Raw genomic sequence first — 23,564 nt, 5'->3', positions numbered from 1 at the left:
TTGAGCTTGGCAAACCCAAAAAGCCAACCTAAGCGCCTTTTTCTTTTTTATGAAGCGCTGGAAAGTTATTTGCACACGGTAGTGCAATCTGCCCTTCGCTTGCTGCGATGTCTGGATTGGAAGATGGCAAAGTGGTCGTGGCGCAAACATGACCGGAGTCATCGCCGCAATAGATTTGATGAAGGACTATGATTTGCAACAACACATGCATTGTCGTGACTGCAAACGCCACGGACTACAGTCACTACAGTAGCCGAGGTGCTATAGATTTGGATATGGATTCGGTTACCATCGTTGCCGTGATGGATCTAGCTGCTTGTGTTATTTTCCGATTAAATTTTTGGTTCATCAGTTTTCCAGTATTCCTTTAGTCATTTATTTCTACCTGTTTGCACTGGTAAAAATGACCGACTTGCCCTCATAGCCAAAAAAAAAAGCCGCAGTCTTAATTTATACTTTCTTTGAGGTGCCCACTCTCGGCAGAGCTATTGCGTGCGGAAAGAGATAGCACAAGGTTAGTGCGATTGGTGTGATTGCGCGGCACAATTGCCCGATCTCAAACTTTGGTCTGCCGGCCCCACTCCGCTTGTGTACTTTCATTTACGTTCTGTAACTTCACCCCTTGAATGGTGTTTTACTAACTTATTAGGGGTGAAGCTCCTTAGGGTCTAGCCTTGTCCGTCTGTCCGTCCGTGCTCACATAAAATGAAAAATGTTTGTGTAGTCGACAGGATTTGAACTTGTGCGGGGAGACCCCAATGGATTTCTAGTCCATCGCCTTAACCACTTGGCCACGACTGCGGGACGAGTAGGCGGCTCTGAGATGTGGCAGTAACTCAAGAGCTGGGGTTTCTGTCATGGATGAAACGTTGCATGTAGCCGCTCAAACTCTATACAGAAGAGGGGGCTGCGGTCAAATGCGTATATAATCGCGTTAAACTTTGCGTGCATTGGCTCAACATTTACAGACGAGAGGGCGCTGCGGTCAAATGCTCAAATGCGTATATAACCACGTTCCATACCACACATTCTCTTTCTGACATGGACCATTGACTTAAGCGGTGGAGATCCATGCTGATCCGCTAGAAGAACCACTGGCTCTGCATTTCACCACCATAAAGCAGTAATAATGACGTCGAAACGTAACCCGGAACTCAGCACTACCTATGAGCAATAAAAAAAAATCAGCACTATCAGCACTGCCTATGAATAATAAAATCAGTATCATCAGCACCACCACAGCTTCGCCCTAATCAACATCATTCACCACGTGGAGATGCAGTCATTTTTTTATTTTATCTTTTGCTTTTATCAGCCACACGTGCAACATTTTTCTTATTGCTATAAAGTTAACCTTTTCATAATTATGCTTGTATAATAATTATGCTTGTATTCAAAAATATTTTATTTTATTCGATTCATAACCTTTACTATTCAATTCTATTCCATTCTGTTCGCTTTGAAAGGTTTTGATATTTGCGCACCTCTACAAATAAAGTTCTGTGTTTTCGGGTTTTTTTTTTTTTTTTTTTCTAATTCGGGTGTTTTATATTTTTTTATTTTTTTTTCAGGGCTGATTTTTTACTACAAATTTGGTGTTTTGTCAGTGTAAATTTTCAGTGTCAGACAAAGAATTATCGTTTATAGTGGCTAATGTGTAAGAGAACAGGACATGGGTACAGGACTTCCCAACCTCCGGGGAGCATGCGCATAACCCTAAATTACATGGAAAATGCCTCGGTACCGATAAGAGAAGCAGACGGGACAACGGGTGCAGTTACCAAAGAAAGCAGCGACCTTGCAGACACCTCGGTGGGTACAGCGTCTTGGGTGAACACAAAAATAAAGACGTAGATGAAGATTTCTTCCCACAGAGCTTGGGTTCTTCTCATTCAAAAGACAGCTCCGACTTGGGGATTTTCGGCTTTCCCCAAATGTGATAATTACAGCTCAGGGGTTACTTCACGGGATTCGTTCGCATATTCAGAAAACACGTAACCACAGTTATGAATGTAGGGTACTTACTACACACCTAAGTGGAGTGGGAACAAACGCGTTGCTTGCTCCAACTCTAACTCATTTATCGGTGTTTTATACTTAAATGCGCGCAGTTTAATACCAAAGCGTGACGAATTGTGTTCTCATATTTCAACATGTGATGCTAAGATAGTACTGATCACTGAGACCTGGCTTCATCCTGATATAGACGACAATGAAATACTGCCGAATCATTCAAACTTTACATTTTATCGACGCGATCGGAAGGATTGTGGTGGTGGTGGCGTTTTAATATGCATGGATAAGAGTATCATAAGCACACTTCTTTTTGTTCCTATGTCCATTGAGGCCATCTGGGTCTCAGTGAAATGTGGTTTTAAGTCAATCCTGGTTGGCATGTGTTATCAACCACCAGATGCGTCAACTAGTTTTGTAACTTCTTTGCGTGATGAGTTGTCAATTTTGTTCACACAATATACTGATCATTCTGTTTTCTTAGTAGGCGATTTTAACTTCCGTGAGATAAATTGGAATTTATCAGATCTTGTTGGTAGTGGAAGTTCTGGTGAGTGTCGCGATTTTATTAGTCTCTGCCTGGATTTTAACCTTTCCCAGGCGATTTCTTTCCCTACCCGTGTAACCACCACATGTTCAAATATGTTAGACTTGCTTTTGACTAACCATCCGAAATCTATTACCTCTCTCACCGGTTTTGAAGGCATCAGTGACCACAAAGCAGTGTTCTTTAACCTAGGATTTCAAGCACCAGAACCAGTCAGGTTGACCAAGCAAATAAGGCTATATAATAAGGGGAACTACGAGCAGCTTAACCAGGACCTCTCAAGCTATTTCTCAGTCTTCCTGGAGGGTTTTGACGATAGAAATATAAATAAAAATGGGTGCCTTTTTTAAAACAAATTACTGCAACTCATTGAAGCTCATGTTCCAACTATTAACATCAGTTCCCGGTCTTCTAATCCTTGGTATTCGCGCTCGCTGAAAACCCCTAACAATAAGATAAAACGACGTTTTCGAGTGGCCAAAAAACAAGACACTGATTTATCCTGGTCTAAATATCATGAAGGCGCCACTAAATATAAAATTATGTTAGAGCAGCAGAAGCGCATATTCTACCAGGAGACCCCTTCCATCTATGCTACTAAACAACCCGCGCCGATTTTGGAATGTTGTAAATCATGTACCATACTCCCCACTTGCGCTTATTGATGATTCTGAGAACATTATCGAGATTAATCAGTGTGCCACAGTTCTTAATCATATATTTTCTTCCCATTTCACTGCCCACTGTCCCTTAACACTATCCTTACCAATTACTAGCAATGTTTTACCTATGGATCCAATTTGTATTGATTACAAAGGTATTGTTAGTATTATTAAGTCACTGAAAATGTCCTCTTCCTGTGGTGTCGACGGCATAAATTCTAAGGTTTTACAAAGCACTAAATATTCCTCAAGCCTATTTCTAACAAAAATTTTTCAACAATCATTAGATACGGCGGCGGTTCCTGAGGATTGGAGAATTGGCAAGGTCATCCCAGTCCACAAAAGCGGTGATAAATCTTCTCCTTTAAATTATAGGCCAATATCTTTAACTTCTGTACCTTCTAAAATACTGGAGCACGTAATCCACAAGCAACTATCTATTATTCTATCTCCTTCTTTAACAAAGCGCAGCACGGCTTCCGTCGAAACTACTCCTGCGAAACCCAACTTCTCTGCTTAAACAAACGACCTGTTCGCAAACCTTGATTCTCGCTACCCCACTGACGCTGTATTTCTCAACTTCGCTAAAGCTTTTGACAAAGTTCCGCATAACAGACTGCTGCTAAAACTATCGTCGTTAAACCTTGATAATAATGCTCTCTCCTGGATTGAATCTTTTCTCTCTCAGCGTCATCAGTTTGTTCATGTTAATAACTGTTCTTCTGCTTTAGCCCCCGTAACATCTGGCGTGCCTCAGGGAATGGTGCTTGGTCCGTTACTTTTCCTCATCTACATCAACGATCTTCCTCTTCAGGTATCTTCACCCATGTGCCTATTTGCCGACGACTGCGTCCTTTACCGAAAAATAACATCCCCTCATGACTTTTTAACCCTATAAAATGACCTCGACCTAGTTCAGAGCTGGTGTACTAACTGGCAGATGACGCTTAACATCAGCAAATGTAAATGCATGCGCTTCTCTCGTTCCTTTTCTCAAACCTCTCCTGTTCATTTTCCCAAAGGCATCCCTCTTCAACCCACGGATATGTATAAATACCTCGGCGTTCTTCTAACTGCAAACCTCTGCTGGGAAAACCATATTAATTCAGTAGTGAGTTCCGCTAACAAAAGTTTGGGTTTCCTTCGTCGCAATTTCAGATCCGCCCCTTCTCAACAAAAACAGCTCCTCTATTTTGTCCCAGTCCGGTCTAAATTAGAATATGCATGTTCAATCTGGCACCCTCATTATGCTACATTAACAGACTACATTGAATCTGTTCAAAGCCGTGCTGCGCGTTTTATTCAGTCTGATTACTCCAGTTTTTCTAGTGTTTCCCTCATTAAATCCAATCTCTCTCTCCCATTGCTTTTCACCCGTCGAAAAATATCCCGTCTCTGCCTTCTGCATAAAGTTTTTTATTCACCACTTTTAAATCAGTCTCTTCTTTCCCCATCGGCTTATCTTTCCTCCAGACTCGATCATTGCAATAAAATAGCCCGGCCAAAGTGTTTTTCCGCAGCACATCAGCACGCCCCTCTTCCTGATGCAATTGTGGACTGGAATGGCCTTCCCAAAGACATCGTCACCATTCAGTATCCCATCAGATTTCGAGAAGCACTGTCAACCATTGTACTAAACACCCACTCCCCTCTCTAACGCCTTATGGCCCTGAGGGTATTGTAAATAAATAAATAAATAAAGGTCCCTTTGTCTCAAAAAGAGCAACGCGCATAGCGTTCGGTCTCGCGGCAACGATTCGGCTAAGCGTCTGGACTCACTCACCTGGAGGGAGCGAAGGAGACGCAGAAGTGCCGGGTCCCCCAGCCGGACCGCGGCTCGCTTGGCAATGGGCAAGTCAAGAGCCTCCAAGGCGGCACGAGCCAGCGAACGCCAGTCCTCTTCAGGTACGCCGAGGCAGGCCACCTCTAGAGCCTCCCTGGGAAAATGGGCGACCATTCGCATACGTTCGGAAGCATTTTGACCCACGACAAACATTTGCAGGATACCATGTCCTTTCGAGACGGAGGTGAGAGCTTACAATTTGCAACAAGTTGCGTGAAGATGTAAAGCTGTGGTCGAAGTACAATCTAAAACAAAAGGTATGATCTTTACGAGTTCCGTGAGTGACGCAGGCTCCATACTCCTCCGCTCGTTCACGACGCGGCGGTGCAGGTGGTCTAAAAGTGCCCCCTCTTAGAAACTGAAAATAAATTACGATTGTTTCGGCTGAAAGAATGGGGGCGGCACACGATGCTCATAGAGCGGTTGCATGAAATGCCTTTTTGCTTTCGGTAAGCTGTGTCCCGAACGGCGTCCCCCACTTTTCCCATTTGTTTGCGAGTCGACAATGAGTTGTTGGCGTGGCTCTAGGTGATGGTGAAATGTAGAAGCAAGGCGAGTGGCTCTGTCGACGACGGAGCTCGGTCGTTACGGCTGAAGACATACTTGAGCGGCGCAGAACCACGCTGACTCCACTTCTCTCCCTTTCGCTGTCACCACGGCGGCACCTACTGGGGCCATTTTGACCACCGAAGGGTTGACCTCTTGATCGTAGACTCACGTCAAGTTCGTACGAGAACTGGCACGCACGAAACTTAATTCCAGTCAACACTCCTTTACGTTCCCAGCTACCCTGGCCAGCACCACTGATCGCGACGTGAGAGAACTCGAGCAATCCGGAAAACACTGCCTTCATGCGTATTAAGACGTAGGGTGAAAGTTCGTCGACCTGGCAAGAGTTAGGACCAGAAGTAAGTGTGACGTGAAAGTGCCCTATAGAAACAGTCGGTCTTCGTGGCTGCTAGGCACCAATATGTCCATTGCACTACCATGCAGGTCTAAGCAGCTGGCCAAAGTTTTTGAGGTGTTTCTGTTTTGTGCATGCTAACGGGCTTACTTGAACATGTTCTTCTCCAGGTACTGGTACAGGCAAGGAGACAGCGGCACCTCGACGGTAGCCACCGTGTTGTGCTGCAGGCAGAACACCTTGGAGCCGCTGAATCCAACCACAAATCCCTGCAATATGGTGAAACACACCGTATCTACAAACACCGACAATATGCGAAGAACAGAGCATGTGATGAGACATGATGATTTGCAGCGTTAAACAAAAAATTAGCATACTTTCCAACCTATAAGTCCCACCCCCCTGAACACTGGCTTTTACAAAAAAGTCAGTAGATAGGTCACAACTTTGTATAAGTTGCACTTATATATTTGTAAGCACGGCGAAAACGTGTTAGTATAGACAGCATATGTGTAATGTGACTGTGACATATGCACAAACGGAAGCCAGTTCCATTATTCTTATGATGAACTGAACGAGAAACGTAGCCCTTGCGGTATAAAAAAATATAGAAAAAAAAATGCAAATAAGTTGCGCCATTGCATAACAGAAACCAATGGAAATTTAAAAAAAACATGCCGAAGACACTTAATTACTGTTTTTACTCGCATAATGCACACACTTTTTCTCCTGAAAAATTGACACATATCTGGGGGGGGGGCATTCATTACGCAGGGTAACATTTTTGCATTTACACAATTCGTGCAAATCTCATATTAGGTGCCAATATGACACGGCAAGGTACTGTGCCACGTCTCCACTGATAGAGGCGCACCCACGGCTTGTCAGGGACACGGTACAGTAACCGTGCTTTATAAATTGTAAACCTTTTTAGGGTACTTTCGGCGTGCCTTTTAACGAAGGAAAAGCGTCCTATAAAGCTCACTTAGCATGGAGAGCGACATGACCATTCTTAGGCCTAATCACTTTCACAATTTCACTCTCCGAAAGCGGACCACAGACAACGCCGTGTTAGCTGACATCAGTGCATCCGATAGGCGAAGAAGGTCCGGGGCTGGGCAATTCCTCGACCCAAGCTTCGTCAAGTGTGCGCGCTGCTCGGTTTCTTGGTTGATCACTTCCGCAACTACACATTTGCAACCATTACAAGCGGCTTGGCTTGGCTTGACTGCTTGGCAGCAAAAGAAAATTGGCTTAGTGAGTTGGACACAGTTCAAGACTCGCGGAGCCAAAAAATTGGAGGTGTGTACATTACGAGAGCGAAAAACAAAAAAGTCCAAATAATGGTACTTGTTGTGGGGGGTCCGTTCATTCTGCGAGTACGTTCATTATGCGAGTAAATACAAGACTGCTTACGTGTAGGTATGCGAAAGCATTATAGTCCCGCTGGTGAAATGTTTTCGAGTAATGTTTCTACACATATTAAAGTTGTTTCTTCCGGTATTGTATTCGGTAGCCGCCGTAGATGTAGATGCTGCTGCTGATGTCGAGGCCATAGATGTAGACGCGGTCACCTCACAGATCATCGCATGAAGCACACAACGAGCACAAATGAAGTCCTAAGCGTAACTGATGCGCAGGAGGCAGCGCGCCATCTCTTCTTTTTGCAGACGGCGCTCCGGCAGTGACATCATGCTCCCCCACTATGCAGGCGCGGCACCCCCGCCGGCTCCACGGCTTCCTTGATGAAGAATATGCGTTGCTGTGCTTTTCTTTAAGTTTTATCTCTGAGGTGCATCTGCTTTGACTTTGAGCGGCGCGTGCTTGACGACATATTTTTATGGCCATCTTTCGGGCAAAACGCCCATTCCAACTTTTCCCGTAATAAAACATATAGAGCTTTCGCCTTAAAAAAAAAGCGACTTATACGTCAGAAAATATGGTATGTCATATAAAGAAAACACGATATGCGACATTGCGTGACACAAGGGAAGACATTACCAAGCTAGACAAGACATCATGGAACATGAAATAGGACAACAAGTGAGAAAAAACGAGACACCATGCGACACGAGAAAAGGCGTTACGAGACAACTGAAGAGACGTGCCACATTACGTGACGCGATAAACATTATGCGATGAGGCGAGATATAAAATTAGTAACACAGAGACAAGACAACGAGGGGGACACACAAAGACAGAGGACATTTTGCTAGGCAAGACAAGGCATGAGACAAACGAGTCAATAGAATGCTTCACGCAAGGCAAAAATGGTGTAAGACAGAACAGAAGGAAGCATCGCGCAACAGAAGGTGCGTTGTGATAAGGTGACACAAAATAAGGCACGACACGAGTCGAGAAATAAGCCCCTAGGCCAGAAGAAAGATGAGAAAATTCACCGTACCTCCAACCTCTGCCTCAGAACAGGGAAGTCGGCAGCCTTGACCGACAGCGTGCCATTGCCGGTGAAGCAGAGAATGTTGGCGTTTTCCGTGTTCCAGGCCACGCTGTTGGCATTGGGCTCCTGAAGTGGCAAAACAGCAAACATTCCTAGACTTTAATCAAACCACCTAACAAAAAAAAAAAAAAGTTTTTTTTGGTGCATTGAAAAAGATACAAAGGGGTGTCAAAATATAATGCTTGTTGATCTCTAAATTTTTAAGTAATTCAAAATCGCAACGATTGACATACCGTAAACGACTTAATTTTTGCGAGGACCTAATTTTCGCAAATCGCCTACATTTCACAAAAAATAGGTCTCGCAAACAATTCCGGTAAAACATAAACACATTGGAATCTATATTGAGATCCCACCGCGTCGCGAAAATTGGAACCCGCAATTTATTACAAAACTTTAGCTTTGACATAAATTGCGAAATATGGAGCTTGCAAAACATAAGTCACTTACAGTATATATTTATTTTTGCAAAAGTGTCCTCTATTGAGGGTTACCCTTCCACATAGCCCTCAAAGTGTCCTCTATTCAAGGTCACATAGTACCCATTCCGTTTCAAGGCATTTTATCCAGTGTTTTGTCTAGGCTTCAAAACCAGTTTGGAAAAATTTAACCTGAATTTCCCGGCATTACGTTGATCGCCTGCCGCTTACTTCTCAAAGATTTCGGTTTCTCTCTTTTAGAACTTTAAGACCCAATGCCTGGCACTGCTCACGTCCATTACCACATCACCATACACATCTCTGAAGAGTCTGTGGATCTCAACAGCCAAACAGCTTTCTTTCGTCAGAAACTCAATTACGGCTCTGTGCTCCAACTTATCATCCAGAGTTCAATTCATCACTCTGAAAACAAAAAAAACACAGATTATAGTAGAGAATTACCACGAGCATATTATATGCAAAGCATATTATTATAAGTCCAGTGATGTGATTGGCCTAAGCCGGTTTGGAGCACCTTTTGGAGCAGCCAAAGCAGTGTTTTGGAGCAGCAAAAGTGGCCTTTGGAGCAGCCAAAACAGTGTTTTGGAGCAGCAAAAGTGGCCTTTGGAGCAGCCAGAATAGTGTTTTGGAGCAGCAAAAGTGGCTTTTGGAGCAGCCAAAACAGTATTTCGGAGCAGAAAAAGTGGCTTTTGGAGCAAATATTCTTAGAAAAATAAAAATATTTGTTTTAAGTGCTGGACAAACGAAGGGCACTTTGTGCTGTGTTATGACGGAACTCGCTGTTTCTGTTTTTACTGCCGAGACATCCCACAAGTGTGCAGTGTTGTAGGCGTTGCCGAGCAATTCCGAAAAGAACGCTGGCCACCGTTTTACTGGTTCCTGACGTGCCAGATTTTCGTTAAAAGTAAGCAAACGCAAAACAATGGATTGCAAGCGCCCCGGCTGGTGCTCTGTCGTGCCGTCATGTTCACATGCACGTGAGGGCAACTTCAGCAAGCTTGCAGTGGCACGTGCTTCGTCGCGCGAGCAGAGACAACGGCTGTTCAATCGAAACCGAAACAATGCCACTCTGCTCCGTCGCCAACTGGATCCCAAAATAGTATGCGAAATACAACTGTCCAGCATACGACAGGCCGGCAGACGAGGTAAAAGCTAAATAGAAAGAAAAACGGAACCTAAGCGCATCGATGCACGACATCGTAAGCCAGGGCCAAAAGCTTTTTGGAGCACTCTGAGCAGGGACTGAACTTGAGACAAACAAGCGCGCTGTGTGGGTTCAGCGTGCAGACATTGCCTTCTTTGCTTCAGCTCACTTTTCCTCACCAACGTTTTTTTGCGGCAGATTTTTCACGTAGTGGGGTCCCTCTCGAAAGATAGCCCGCCGAGAGAAATCTAGGTAATAAATATTTTGAAGAGCAGTCTTTGAATTAAAGAGGGATTTTTTAGAAGAAGAGGAATGTCAATGAACAAGCTTAGAAAGCGCCATATCTGCAGCAATGTGGGGACGGCAACACCCGACGTCGCACGACCACGGTGACCCAGTGGTCGCGGGAGCGTTTCAGCTCACAAAGTAACTCTCGCCGCGCAAAAACGTGGTTTTGTTTCACAGCATGATGGCATAGCTGGCACCCGACTCACTAGCGACGGAGCGTCCGCACATTCCCACGAAAAAAAAATGTAAAAAGAAGACGCGAGACGAGATTCCCGTGACGACGAAAGCAGCGAGGGTGCGAAACGCGAGACGGCGGCAAAAACCATGCAAGACCGGATGGACGATTGATGCCGGATACTTTGTGTCGGGCAGCCGCTTGCGTTACCTATAGCTCACGCATGCTCAATTACGGTTCTCAGTTTAGTTTTGGTTTTGAAAGGCGACCGAAATTGGACCTTTGGCGCAGGCTTGGCGCAGATTAGCCATATTTTGGCAAAATGTAGCAAGATGTAGCAGGGTTAGCCCCTTGGCGCAGTTTGGCGCAATTGGCGCAGCAATCGCATCACTGTAAGTCGTTCTATAAAAAGGCTATGAGTGCACAGGCATTACTTTTTGACACCTCCTCGTACAAACTCCCACATGACAGATTAAATTCTGGAGGATTGGCTCATGTATCGCAAACTGTGACTTACAGAGCTTTCATGTTTGTGCAGAACAAGACTAGGAGTTGCATCTTCAAAGGCAGAAGACGTTATGGGACATCGACAATCTATAGATCCTGTGCTGTACATGAAACATACTCAGTGAGCATGGCTGTTCTAAATCTGTTCAATCCCATCACACGTACCGTTTCAGTCGACACAACGAAAGAGAAAAAGCAAAAAGGAACGTCAACGCTCGCTTCCCCAATCAAACCATTTCAAAGCAAGCATTTCGACGAAAGTGTCTTCAGACGTGCAGTGTGCTCCCATGTCATGTCCACAAATTTTGTTAGTATCTATCGAGCAAAGCGCCACACCAAATGCTGCAAACCTTCTTCCAGGCTCCATATAGTTAAGTTGGGCTACGTCCAAGCGGTCTCGATCACTGTTTGTACCCCAGCCCTGGCCATATTCGGACGCACACGAGTGCAGTGACTATTAGTAACCGACAGAGTGACGAGAGCAGGTCGTGTTTCTTGGGAAGGTGTATGGTGAACCCAACAAAAAAAAAAGTCGCCCCACTGTGTTGCTGGCTTCCTCACCTGAAAGAGGAGCTGCTTAGAGGTGAGGTGGTACACGAGGCAGGTGCCTTTCTCGTCCACCACGGCCAGGCGCTTGCGGTCCACGCTCAGGTCCAGGCAGCGCACGGGGCTACCCACCTTCAGCAGCGCCAGCGGGAATGGGTTGTCCAGCAGCAGCTGCAGCACCTGCGAGAGGTGGCGGCGAAGAGAATTGGTCGCACAAAGCAAGGAATGTGCAAATTGCGGCGGAGCCCCCGAAATTGTGATGCAGACCATGATTTCAAGTGGCAGAAGGAATGTGTGTGCCATGGCTTGACAGCGTGGCGCGAGCTTTCACGGCACATCAATTTACGCGGTTTGTACCGAGCAGTACGTGCTAAAGACTTTATGCTTGACGTAAGCTATTTTGTGCTGCGTTGTCGAGGCAGGAATAGCTTCCACAGTACTGCAGCCGATCACTGCTGCAAGAGCGTGTGGCTCCGGTGTTGTGTCTCATTCTCGTGCGTTCCCAGGCTAAGAAGGTGCCAAGGAAAGCCACGCGTTCGTGCAAGTGGCTTTGATGGCGTCTGAGCACCGCTGAAGCTACGCCAGCCTCGATAACGTAGCATAAAACGGATGATGCCGCGTATAGGTTAGCGATCGCTTGCACTGGTACAATTTTGTTCTCGTGGCAGAAACACAATTTTCTGTACTTTAGAAGGATGGACATCTTAGAAGCAGAGCATGCTGGTGTAGATGACAGCTTTAAAACGAGGGACGAGGTGACTTTCTAACCAACCATTCCATAAACTCCTCTAAAACACTGTAGTCGCTTTTTCGGTCTGCAGTTGTCTCTTTTACTGTGCTGGTTTTTGGGATTACAACGTTTCAGAATTGCGACATTTCGTTAGGGTTACGTTTCGAGATTACAACATTTTGGTATTATGACATTCTAGGATAACGACGTTTCTGGAAATTAAAGGCGCCCTGCAATGACTTTTTTACTAATATTTAATTTGCACCGAACCTGAGCGCACTGAACGTACTAACTTAATGAAACATTTTTTTTCTCGAATTTCGCTTTTTTTTAAAAGTTATAGGCAAATTAAAATTACGAAAACAAGCAAAAAATAACCTGCTTCATGACGTCCTTGGTTGCTTGAGTGGTCGTGAACTAGAGGAGGGTTAGTGAGCTATGCCAGCGCTCATGGCTGCTGCACTCCGTGTCGACGGCGCGAGAGGGCGCCACTAAAGGATGTTCTGGATAGGCTGTATGCAGCGGGCAGCCAGGGCGGCTAACATTGCATTTGCTGCGCGATTAAACACTAATTCGGCATGACACTTCATTGGCCACAAACGAGAGCAAACACAGGGTAAAGATCAGTTCAGAATGGGAGCCAATTCGCGCTGCCATACCGCGAAACAGCCAAATCGCCAGACAAAGCTGCTCCCCGAAGGCCTTCGGAACGCTCGGAGCCAGTCGGATCCTCCAGTCCCTACGACCGCAGTGCCGCCACGTACATCCGGTACCTTTCCGTGTCGGCGCCTGATCCCACTACTTTTTTCTAGTATGCACCGCCTTTTCTACCGCTTGGTGGCAAGTATGTCGACGGGTCATTTTTTGTTTTGTACTTTATAAACTGCATTTGTTTCTTTTCTGATCTAAAATACTGAACAAAAACAACTTTTATAAACGGTTCTCGCCACTTACATTTTGTATCTCGACTAAAAAGAAGCTTTTAGCGGCTCTGACCAGTAGTAAGCCCAGGACCAAAGACGTCACATATCGCGCGCTTTCGGTACCGCGGGTCGCCCCCGTCGGTGGAGGAGGTTTCCGCATCGTCCGGTTAAAATATGACGCACTGATATTTCGTTACTCTCTCCGTACCCGCTGGCTTGCCCGAACCTTAAGGGACGTGGAAACCGTAAAAAAGGTAGACGCTTAAATATGATTGCAGGGCCCCTTTAACGTTTTGGAGAACAACGCTTCGGTATTATAATGTTCCAGGATTACACCCTCTCAGGGTTACAACGTTTTGATATTATAATGTTTCTGAATTACGACGTCCCAGGGTCACAGCGTATTAGGATTACACCATTTAAGAAACACAATGTTTCTGGACTACATAAAACGTTTCAGGATTACGAGATTTTGGGATTACGACGTTTCGAGATTACAACATTTTGGGATTACAACATTTCTGAACTTTAACATTTCGCGATTATGTTTTGGGATTACGACATTCTAGGATTACGACGTTCCTGGAACTTTATGTTTTGGGACGACATCGCTTCAGGATTACATCATTCCAGGGTTACATCATTTTGAAATTACAACATATCTGGAGTATGACATCCCAGGATTATGACATGTCAGGAATACAACGTTTCTGGACTACAACGTTTCAGGATTACGTCATTTTGGAATTTAAACGTTTCGGGAATGGCCCGCTGACCTGTCCATCCCTAAGACCCACGAGGAGGCCCTCACGGCCAGGGGGACCCCCAAGGGCGCGGATGTAGCGGATGGAAGACGACAGGAGCCACTCTCGTTCACGCACCCCGCCACGCAGCAGCAGGCACTGCAGGCGCTTCTCCTGGAAAACATAGACGAGGCGTTGCGATTAAAGGGTAGACCAGACAACTACAGACATTGAAGACAACAAGAAACATAGAGAGATTCGAGGTTTTCGGCAGGATCCTGTGGCACCCTCTGCATCTAAGGTTTTAATAATATGAAACCATTATCGTACAAATCCTGAAGACTCCACCATTCAACGGCGATAAGACGACACAGGTTCAAGCTCGACTGCTTTAGATATATTTTCTGCCCTCGAAGAGCTCCATACTGGAATGAACTAACAAGTGGTGTTATGATTATAACATCTATTGGTCAAACATGAAACAGTTAAAATGTGGGTGAGCAGGAAAGCAGAAAAGAAAAAAAGCAGAAGAGACACAAAAAGGGGACCAGACAACATTCCTGACTCAGCTGCAGACCTGTTGCCCTTTTTTCTGCATCTTCCACTGTCTGCTTTTTCCTTTTCCACCCCAGCCTTAGGTCATTCCATCATGTTGATTTATCGAGTATTTTGCGAGAGACGCGCAATTTCACACTGGTTAATTTTTTAGTTGCGACTACACATTTTTTTTACGCACGTCTTGAAACCACTTTTGTTATGGCACTTGAGTGGAGCTATAAGGTGTTTTTTTTTTTTAAATAAATAAATAAAAATTACAAAACTATTTCCAGCTGCATTTTGATCCATCAATCAAATCGTTGGTTGAAGAATTGTGCTTTACATGCAAAGAAGCTAACGCTTCTTTTCAAAGATGCATCGGCTGCGTCATCCTCTCGTCCCTCTTCTTTCTTGCGATGATATGGGGAATTCACATACTGACGTGACACAGTGTCACATGAAATGATCGCAACTATTTTTAATGGCGCTCCACTTAAGCATCTCTTTGCCGAGTACCCTAGTTGTCTGCACTGCATTGCCTTTTGTTTTTTTCTATTTTTTGCTGTATTTATTCTTCTTCTGGCATTTACACAGAATGATGGCAGTATAAAAGAGAGATTAATTAATAAATAAATTACTTCTTATCATGCAACGTGTCAGAACAAATGTTGTCGATTGGTGGCGCAAGCGTTTGGCAGGGGGCCAACTCTGCTCTCACGCTTCAGGCTTCAGAGAGACACAAAATCTGTTAGCTTCCGTGAGAATGCCTTTCAGCATTAAAGGAGAAAAAAATAGACCCGTACCTGGCACAGCACCAGGTGCTGCGAGCAGACGACGAGCAGGGTGCAGTCCACCTTGCGGTTAATCTTGTCCCGTAGCCGGTAGTGCATGTCGTTGGGCTCGGGGGACTCTGCAGTCAGCTCGTACACCATGATGCGCTCAGGCAGCTGAACCTGAGCGCCAAGAAAAGTGTGGTTTGTATACAACACACCTAATCTAAGCGTCATTTCAAAAAATGCTACGCTAGACGCTAGCTCTCGGCAACAAAGAACAATGAAAACAGCTAAGAAAAGGGCACAAATAAAGTTGCAAGAAAATTTCGGCTAAAAGTTGCGGCCACTATATCACTGGAGATGACGAGGCAGTAATTATTTGCAATTTTCTGCTGACCTGCTTTTATCACTTCTCAAGTTCTCAAAAAGGACACTGGGGGCACATTATTTATCTGAACACAATCAGGGAGATGAACCAAGAATTAACAGGATTGGAAGTCCATCTTTTCTTTGAGCAACACTAAGGGCACTAACAGCAAGCCTAAGCTGAATTTGCCGTCTTCTGCCGCCCTAATTTCCTCACTTCTCTAGTTCACAAGAAGGTCAACAGGGGCACATTATTTAATGCTCCGCCCCAAGCTTCCTGCCTTTGATAACACTTCTCTGTGGGTTATCGAGCTCTAATTAACGCAAGCAGGAAGATGGACCAAGAATTAACAGGATTGTAAGCTTCCACCTTTGTCAAAGCAAGGCTAAGGGATCACAGAACAAGCCTGTGCTGAATTTACTATCTCCTGCTGCCCTAGTTTCCTCACTTGTCTAATTCCCAAGCGTGACACTAGAGGGTGCATCATTTATTCTAGCACAGGCAGGGAGACAAATAAGGAGTATAGAGGACGTAAAGTTTGTCTCTTTCAAAACAAGGCAAAGAGCACTCACGGCAAGTCTGTGCTTGTAGATGGCCAACTTTTTCACGAGGTCCCGGCACTTGATTCTCACTGGGGGTAATCAACATGCCAACACCACGTCTCTAAGCATGCATTGCATCAACTGATTCTGGTCTACAACTTGTATGATGCCCTTTTCCCATGTCTCACCCTCTCCCCTTCCTACTCCCAACCAAGATTGGCTGCAAAAAAAAAAAAAAAGTGCAACTTCCTTATTTACGAGTGGAAATAAAGTACTATACTTAAAATTTGTGTTAAAAATTCACTGCAAGAAATGACGACAAACTACATATACATATGCCCTTCTTCCGGACTTTGGTTGTGAGTGCGACAAAGTGTAATCATAAGCACAAAGTTCCCACTCCAGGCGGAACACTCACTGGCTTTTTAACCTGTCACCAACTGTAGAGCTTTAAAATGAGTCAATCTGTCCCAATAAGTTTGTTTGAGCATCTGCAGTCTTGCTTCTTAACTAGAAGTGAGCTATTGAATTAAATGAGCAATTACTCATTTAACAACAATGTGCAACAGTCAGATATCTTAACTTAGTAGTTATTTGTTGCTGCGATGTGCTTTGCCATGCCCTATCGTGACATTATATTACAACGACTAGCGCGGATTTTTAAGTACGCTTCCACCGTTCTCGTAGACAACCAGACCACAAAAAGTTAGTATTCAGATCGCCGACCCACAGGCATGTAGCCAAGATTTTGGTTGGGGGGGGGGGGGGGGGGGTCCGCTCATGACAAAATGCTGTATGAGGGGGAGGGGGAGAGGAGGTCCCAGCAAAATGGAAGATTTTGGGGGGGGGGGGGGGGGGGGCCCGGGCCCCATGGGCCTCCCCCCTGGCTACGTGCCTGCCGACCCACCTATGCCAACACGGCGCTCAGTGCAGATCTTGCAGTCGTGTATCACCACTTAACCATCAGCTGTTTCAGGCATACTGCTAAAAGTAATAATAATAATGATCTTTAGTTAAAGTGCCCGAAAAGAGTCACAACAGTATTTTGATCGGTGCATGTCCGAACAAACACTACAAGTAAATAAGTACCATATTTTACGGTGTATAAGTCATGGTTTTTTCCAAAATGTTTGTTTCGTGCGTCTTCTGTGCGTTTTATAAAATATAAATAAAAACCTTAAAGGGAAACTCCGCTTCATTCTCGGTTGTGAAAAACAATGTGGAGATCTTTAGTATCGTCTAGAGAGACCGCATGTCAAATATTAGAACGTAATACCACCTACGAGATCATTAAACCGGTCAAGAAAGACTGTGATGCCCAAGGTCACCAAAATCCACTAATCCAGCAGGCGACGTGTGGCGCAGCCAACGTTGTAGTATTTCCGTTGTGGCTGACGTTTGTTGCACACGCAGTTTTTTTCTTGGTATTTTCTTTTCCAGGGGGAACTTACCAGGAGGCGCTACAGGCATGCTCCACGTTTAAGCGAGCGAAGAGGCGAAAGACAGACGAAAAGGAACGAACGAGAACAAGAGAAACCAGAAGAGGGAGAGGGTGGTACGGGAAGAGCTTTGCTGACATACGTGCCAACAGACTAGCCGCCTGGGTTGCCGCCTACATGGCCTGCTTCGTCACCGCTTGCTTTGCCTGTTTGCCACCGCCGTTCCGCCCATCCTCCCTCTTCGCTCCTCGCCCTTCCCCGTGCATCCATATATTTTCTGGTTTATCCTAGGTAGATCATGCGGCCCCTTGCATTCCACATGGGTGCGCATGCAACTGACGTTGAGGTTACAATGTTGCCCGGCTGTGCCGAAGTTTTAGTTTCGGTTTGTGATTATGATAATAACAAGATTGCACGAAAAATATCTTGGTTTTTATGAGACAAACAGTCTAGGGTTGTTTTGGAGTACTTTTCACGTTTAAATCACCCATTATCCCGAAATTCCCAAAATCGAGCGGGGTTGCCCTTTAACTGCACAAGATATATGCCACATCAACATTTACAACAAAGAATGCATAGCAACCGCCGATGGCGTTTTTGGCGGCCTGAAGACAGTCTGAAGTTGGTCTGAAACATGGCGACATGAGTTTGCGCCCGCAGCGATTCTGTGCACCATTCCTTGCAGCATTCCCTAACCAAATGCGACTTATGCTAAGGTGCAACTTACACAACTACTTTTTCTTGCAAATCGCCGTTTGTAGGGGGGGGAGCGAATTATACAACAGTGCAATGGACAGACCAGAAACAATGATAATCTCTATTTAAAGTGCCTAAAAACAATACAAGGGTGCTCCCCCCCAAGAGCAATTCAAGTAAATTAGTGACTAAGTCAATGCAAAATGGCACCAAGTGGGAGAGGCCGTCGCACCTTTCTCGTCGGTAACGAGATGCTGGATGATGACGTCGGCCATGTTCTCTCGGTAGGCGTACCGTTCCCGGTAGAGGCTGTGCACCGTGGAGAAGCCTAGCTCGTAGTAGGCGATCGTGCCGTCCTGGCAGCCGACCGCCTGGAAGGACGCGAAAGAATGTCACCTGGCCCAAACATTCCGTCAAATGCAATGAAGGAGCAATAGCACTCTATGTGGTTTTAACGCGCGGCATTTGCCGTAGGAATGATATGCTATGCGACGCATGGCGAAGAAATTGTGGATGTGTGAAGGATATCTCGCTTCCTTCATCCGTGCATCTCGTCTTTGAGGGCACTACATTGTTTTCTCTGGAACGCTGCCGCACATGAAGTCTGATTCCGAAATGCCTCTGCGCCTACTAGATTATCCGACTAACATCCAGCCCCCGTTTTCCGTAATCCTTGACACAAAAGCGCCGAGATACTGGTTCTCACATGGGGGTCTGCAAAGCCTTGGGTGTCCCTGAAGGCCTTCCTGGAGTCTCCAAAGCCCTTGACTGTTAGTCGAGCCGAGCAATAAAACATATTTTTTTTATAGATGCTGGCTGTCCCACAAATCTAAATATAGACCAAACCACGCCTGCCAAGTTAGAAAGACTAATTATTCTCTGTTTCCGAGCTTTAAAGTTGGTTTGCACACATTTTGTCGTCTTCATTTACCCCTTTGTAATTGTCCAATACTCCCCCTCCCCCCTGATGGACGGGTCCCCCCCATCCCTTCCGCTGATTCAGAAGGAATCTTCGAAACATCAGCAATCGAGAACCACTGCGCTAAGGGCCGGCTCTACAAACGCCACGTGCATTCAAAAGATCCCTGTACCAGGTGGCTGGAGTCCGGGCGTGCCCGGCAGCACCAGACCCAGGAGTTGTGGCGGGCCACGGGACCCACGCAGACGCCCTCCCGGGTGTACACCCGTGCCTCCCGGCAGGAGCCCCCCACCGCCAGGTAGTCCCCGCCGGGGAAGAAGCTGGCGAACGTGGGGTCGAAGCCCAGGGCCCGCTCCCGGCCGGCTGGCTTGCCCGCCACGTTGTAGAAGCTCAGCGACTGGCCCCAGTCCGCCACGGCCAGCACGTCGGACCCGCCCTCATCGCTGCAACAGACGAATGTGGGATACTTCAACGAAATTTGAAATATTCCCGTCGTGTTCAAAAATAGGTTGAATATGATCCACAGTATCCGTAAATGACAATCGCACGTTTGCATTTCGAGCTTGATGGCTGTATTTTTCGTAATAAACTGCCCACTCTAGCAAGCGCTCGGAGAAGGCCCAGCGGAGAGCACGTGACATCCAACGCAATCATGACGTCGGTCGTCTCTGGACAAGCAAAGCTACGGCGAGGCTGACGTCGAGAGGATGGCCAGCCGTTCCAGCCACCGAAGTGGCTGCTTTTGTACGAATTTCGAGTGACAGGTTAATCTTCTGTAATCTTGTAGGGGGACAATAGCGACTTCTGCGACACACAAAAGGCATTCTCGGGAAGAGGGGAGTTCCTCCTGCCCCTCTTCTCTCGTCGTGGCCGGAGGTGAGCCAATCTCCGTCACTGGCTGTCAAGGTTCCTAGATGGGCATTAGAAGCGAGGCGTTAGCAACATCCACCAGGCGCTCTTTGCTAATCGTTTAATTCGTTTTAAAATTCCTTTTCGAGACTTTTTTAACAAGATATTGGTATGTTCGATGTGATACTGCTCCTTTGAACACATATAGACCAAAAAATGAGCGCCGAAATTTCGTTGTAGTACCCCTTTAAGGCCGGCTAGCATGTTTGCACTCGAGTATGATGGACCACATTGTGCCACTTCCGACAAGAGAACACGCGGGAACACTGGCATTATCTATATGTTGCCCTGGAACACTTTACTCAAATGCAAATGTGTGAGCCACCCTTTAGGAAGGTGACGATGGACGGCTCTGCAAGAAATGAGGCACGAGCGCGCGCCTTTCTCGCTCAAGCTATTCCACCACGTTGGTACCCGTCGTCTGCCCCGTTCTTTTGTGGATCGCCATCAAATATAAATCCGTAAACCCCCGTGCAATATTACTGCACGTTTTGGCTGCCTCGGAAAGGCGGAGCATAGAGGCGGACGTTGGTGGTCTCAAATTGTGGGCGAAGTTTTGATAAACGCTAAGAAGCGGCAAAATATCGCTTTTAAAGTTAGTACTCGGTCTTACGCGGCTTTATTTTGTGAGAAAACGCCGGTGTCATGCGCGGCACGAAGAAAAAGTTGAAGCACTCGAACGTCTTCTATGCGTTACGACAGAACTGGCATGTCCAACGTATATTCGGCTGCTTTCTTTGTCCACTCTTCCGTCACACTCTTTCTCGCTCTTCCTGTTGATACCACCGGTGTCGGCGCTTACAATGCGCCACACTCTGCTCCCGTCTTCACCTCCCTGGACGTGGAGGTTCGTCCATTCATTCGCTGTTGAAAAACTCGCGTGATGCGATGGCCACGTTCGTGCAATAGTTCGGCTGCATACAAGATATTAGGGAGTTTTAGAATAGCGCATGCTAATGCTTTGCGTACGCAAAGAATAGCATCGTCGCCACTGGGCATGCACTGAACGCTAACCACGTTTTGCGCTTTGCGTGCGCTATTTTATCGTATGCTATTTCTGGGAAATAGCGTGCGCACGCAAAGTGTCTTTGCACTCCTCCAAGGAGGATTCCTGATGAGAAGTTGGCTAAAGCCAAGACGAGCCCAGTTAAAAAATGGCGGCTCCCAGGACCACGGCCTCATGGCTGCAGCTGCTTTAGCGGCGATGTCCTCGCCACTGCGATTTTCAATACACGACGACAACGTGCAAACTTTTCTCGGCAAAGGTACAGTGTGCGAAGGTCAGTACACGAGACCTCTCTTGCCGAGGCGACGCCACGCAAGCGGACACGACCGGTCGACCGCTTGCGTCGCATTCTCATGTTTAAAGAAATCTAATATGTTACTCTGGACCAAAAAATTTGTTTTTTCTCAGGTTACAGAATTTCATGTCTGAAATAAAAATTGTGATTTCATACTGGTGGCGTTGCAAGCGCGAGATGGTTGGGCCTTTGCATCGCGGCGGAGAAAAGCTATTCTAAAAGTCTCTTGCGTAGTGTGTGCTAACTCAAGTGCTGAATTTAATGCTAACGTGCATTAAAATTGCGTACGTTATCCTAAAACACGCTATAGTTTGTGTTGGCAATCCTGCAAGCACCCATACACGAGCTGCAAGCAAGCACGACCGAGAGAACCTACATGCTTCCTGGTGTCGCATCAATGCGGTGCACCGCTTCAAAGGAAGGAACACTTCCCTCGGGCTCTGCTTTCTTTTTGCATATATAAGAGTAGTACATGTAAAAAAGCCAGTGGAAATAAACTCAAGAGGGGAAAGTGTCTCCCAGTCCAGCTCGTGAAAGTTCCCCTTTTTCTACTTTGTGCCTACTTAACAACATGCTTGTTAGGTCTATACTCCGTTCACACTTTAGCTGAGACTGCAGCCAATGCTACAGGCGCGAGAGCACGATATTGCGGCTTTGAAGCCTTCGTCCACAGAACGAACGCCCGCGCTGGAAAGGCATGTCTCAAAGTTAGAAGCGCGGACCAGCTCGTGCTCGTAGCTTTGACTGCGATCTCAGCTTATGAGTCTATCACATGACCACACTCAGCCATAAGAGCTCAAATTGTAACTGTTCATGGTCAAGTCAAGTGGTGCATTGGCAAAGCTACGTGAAGAATGTACTCTTGTAGTGGAGATTTTTTTCTCCAATAAAACAAACCATATTCCAATCACTTTTTGCACTTTAAAGTCTGTGTTCCTGATCAAACCAAAACTCTCAAGATCTTCAAGATCAAACAATCTACAGACAAAAGATTTTTGCTGATCATACACACTTCACAAAGAGGTGCAAGAACAACCAGCCCATCACGGCTTCCAAAAGTCTTCTGGTTTCAGCCCTACTTCTTCCGCTCCAGATCCCGACCTTCTTGTCCGGCATGTTGAAACTTCCGTCTCCATACCTGTCACTTTCCTTCCAAACTTACGCCCGTCTCTCGACGACCTGCATGAAGCTGTCCGACTGATTCGGCCCTCTCACTGTGCTGGGCCGGATCGACTTGCCCCTGCTTTCATCGAGTCTTTTGTATCTTTATCTGTGCACTCATTTTCTCAATCCTTCCTCGACCACTCTTACGTGCCTCCCACCTGGACGAAGGCGCTCGTGACACCAGTCCAAGAGGGGAAGGAGAAGCCTCCCAGCGATCCTTCCGGCTACACGCCCCCCTCTGCCTCAACGATCCTTACAGCTACGTCCATCCTCTGCCACACGTTTGAACAAACTATCGACCAGCACCTCTCTCGTTTTTTGAACAACAATAGCTCCTCTCTGTCTCCCAACATAGATTCAGGCCTAATCAAAGTTGCGAGAAGGCTCTCGGAATGGTAGTGCACCGGATCAGCAACAACCTGAACAACCTGGACAACCGCAGCCGGACTGACATCATCCAACTCGATCCTTGCAGCGCATTCGACTCCCTTGACCACTCGATCCTCCTCCAGAAAATTGTGCTACCGGGTGTCTGCGGTCCCCTGCTACCCCGGCTAAGCCGTTTTCTTATCGGTCATCCCCACCGTGTATTGTTTCAAAACCAAGTCCCTGAAGAGTTGGCAGTCACCTCTGGGGTGCCCAGGGCTCGGTTCTGGGACCGACACTCTTCCTCTTGTATGTCAAAAATGTGCCTTCATCTCCAGACTGTCTTCTGGTACAGTATACAGATTGCCCCAGTTGCATTGCCCCCGTCCCTGTCGGCTGCCCAGGGTCTCCTTGACGAGATTGTTTGCTGGGCAAGGACAAACTGACTTCCTATTAGCCCCCAAAAAGGCGCTGCAACACGGATCACCAATTGCCGCTCCACTGTCGTTCCACGTACTCCCTGTCAGTCTCCCCGATCCCAAGTGCCTTTCTATCCGGGGAGCTGCCTTCACTATCGCTGTGGACTTTTCAACACACATCGCTGACAGAGTATCCAAAGCCTGCCGAT

At 46.3% G+C, this 23,564-nt stretch overlaps 1 protein-coding gene across 1 annotated transcript in view; it reads right to left on the bottom strand.

Moving 5' to 3' along the window:
- LOC8033565 (intraflagellar transport protein 122 homolog) overlaps positions 1 to 23,564 on the bottom strand; it is an 82,766-nt gene that overhangs the window by 51,562 nt on the left and 7,640 nt on the right. The window contains exons 6-14 of the mRNA XM_042286874.1: positions 19,369 to 19,639; positions 18,510 to 18,648; positions 16,173 to 16,231; positions 15,264 to 15,413; positions 13,957 to 14,097; positions 11,543 to 11,707; positions 8,374 to 8,493; positions 6,120 to 6,238; positions 5,006 to 5,159 (exon numbers count right to left, since the gene is read on the bottom strand). Of these exons, the coding sequence (XP_042142808.1) occupies positions 5,006 to 5,159; positions 6,120 to 6,238; positions 8,374 to 8,493; positions 11,543 to 11,707; positions 13,957 to 14,097; positions 15,264 to 15,413; positions 16,173 to 16,231; positions 18,510 to 18,648; positions 19,369 to 19,639 (1,318 nt within the window). The remainder of the gene's footprint in view (positions 1 to 5,005; positions 5,160 to 6,119; positions 6,239 to 8,373; positions 8,494 to 11,542; positions 11,708 to 13,956; positions 14,098 to 15,263; positions 15,414 to 16,172; positions 16,232 to 18,509; positions 18,649 to 19,368; positions 19,640 to 23,564) is intronic.

This window comes from Ixodes scapularis, unplaced genomic scaffold, assembly GCF_016920785.2.
Source record: "Ixodes scapularis isolate PalLabHiFi unplaced genomic scaffold, ASM1692078v2 PGA_scaffold8__174_contigs__length_109621045, whole genome shotgun sequence".
NCBI classification, from domain to species: domain Eukaryota; kingdom Metazoa; phylum Arthropoda; class Arachnida; order Ixodida; family Ixodidae; genus Ixodes; species Ixodes scapularis.
The sequence above is the reverse complement of the archived record's forward strand: the minus strand, read 5'-3'. Positions and strand labels throughout refer to the sequence as shown.